Raw genomic sequence first — 1,759 nt, 5'->3', positions numbered from 1 at the left:
GATGGATGGATGGATGGATGGATGGATGGATGGATGGATGGATGGATGGATGGATGGATGGATGGATGGATGGATGGATGGATGGATGTTCATCACCACAAAAATGTGTTGCCCAGCTAAGTCCCACCTGAAGCAAAGCTCTTGCTGATCTAGTTCTTAAGGTCACTAAGGCAAAAAAAAAAAAAACCTCAGGATGGAAACAGATAACTGATTAATAAAAGCAGAAATATTATATGTTCTTCATCTATGGTTGAAGAGCCAACATCATATTGATCTTACTGAATGGTCATTATGCATCTTAAACAAATTTTAACCAAATAAAACAATAGAAAGGTAAGTTATTACTTTTGGTTTACTCAGCATATCATTGATTTTAAATTGTGAAGCTGTTTGGGCAAAACTTTGCCTCATACATTATATTTATGTTGGCTTCATTTTATTGTATTTTCTTGAACCCACAGCTGGCTTTGTTGTTTAAGAAGCCCACCACTACCCGGACACAAAATGTTATATTTAGAAATCGCTTGGCATTCAAAGTGACTCCAGTTAAAAGAAAATCTAGTATGTACGTTGCACTCACTGGCTCTCCACCCCACCAGCGGTGGTTTAATTTCTCCCTTGAACGCAGGCTGAAGGTGGCATTGAACACTGGGTCGTGCATGGTGTTTCCCACAATTCCATGGGACTCTGGGTACAGACCCTGCAGATAAATCACATGGTGTAATGTCAGTACAGGGCAAAATCAGGCCTGTTCCGGAGTCACAACATAAGCAGACCATAAAGAACAGAAACAAACATACCGGTAATGTTTGTTCCTAGCTTATCTAAATATGATGGTGTTCATTAACAGCCTGGCTTTAGTATTGCTTACTCAAGAGTTTCACAGAGTACAAATTCATACAGTTTACTCAACATGATGAGAGGGACACTTACTGTGGCTAGAGTGTATAAATTGGGAAATGTCTTAGTTGGATAGACTGGTCTTATGTACGGAGGTGATACTCCACATGATCCTTAAACAACAACAAAAAAGAAAAATGGCTGATGTCACAACCAACCAGAAAATATTGCAAATTAAGACAAATACAAGCATCCTTTGAAAGAACAACAACTGAGTCACATACTGAGTTTATGCAAGTTTGGGATGACAAATTTGCCCTTCTTCAGGTAGGAAGCTCTAAATCCATCAACAGACAGCATGATGAGAGGAGGACGAACAAAACTGCAAAGCACAAAAATTATAAAATGAACAATGGCAGTTTTGAAATGATAACGGTAAATTTGAAGTGTATGAACTCAGTGATACTATGTCAGAGTTTGACAGATACTTTCGAAAATGGTATAGAAAAACAGTCCTTAATGTCCTCACTTTCTCACAAAATGTTGACTTTTATGTCAGTCAGAAATTTTTAAAGGGTGAAAAATATGTTTCTGAAAGTCTTTATTTCTCTTTTAATGCTATAGGCGAGGTACTGTAAGTGTGTTTATACAACTTGCTTCAGTGGCAAGTGCTGTACATGAGAAAAAAGAAAAGCACATTCCAGTGGCATAAACACAACACATAAATAAATAGAATACAAGTGAATAATAAAAAAAATTATTACAATAAAATAATCGAAAAAATTATTGATGCAAACGGAATCTAAAAAGGAAGCTAATATGCTATCTCAGAATTGAGTGATCATTCTCATAACAAGCTAGACTGGTTCTCAGGGATTAATTCATAGAATTTTACCAGTTTCTGCAACTGTTTGTAATA

General features: G+C 36.6%; 1 protein-coding gene across 1 annotated transcript in view; it reads right to left on the bottom strand.

Annotated features, from left to right (window-relative positions):
• The window catches only part of LOC107084976 (ectonucleotide pyrophosphatase/phosphodiesterase family member 2-like), a 43,671-nt gene that overhangs the window by 32,819 nt on the left and 9,093 nt on the right, over positions 1–1,759 (bottom strand). Inside the window, exons 6-8 of the mRNA XM_015375062.1 lie at positions 1,125–1,222; positions 934–1,013; positions 581–700 (exon numbers count right to left, since the gene is read on the bottom strand). Coding sequence (XP_015230548.1) covers positions 581–700; positions 934–1,013; positions 1,125–1,222 — 298 coding nt within the window. The remainder of the gene's footprint in view (positions 1–580; positions 701–933; positions 1,014–1,124; positions 1,223–1,759) is intronic.

Source organism: Cyprinodon variegatus, unplaced genomic scaffold (assembly GCF_000732505.1).
Source record: "Cyprinodon variegatus isolate N-32 unplaced genomic scaffold, C_variegatus-1.0 Scaffold112, whole genome shotgun sequence".
In the NCBI taxonomy this organism is placed as follows: domain Eukaryota; kingdom Metazoa; phylum Chordata; class Actinopteri; order Cyprinodontiformes; family Cyprinodontidae; genus Cyprinodon; species Cyprinodon variegatus.
Note: the sequence above shows the minus strand (reverse complement) of the source record. Positions and strands in the feature narration are given on the sequence as shown.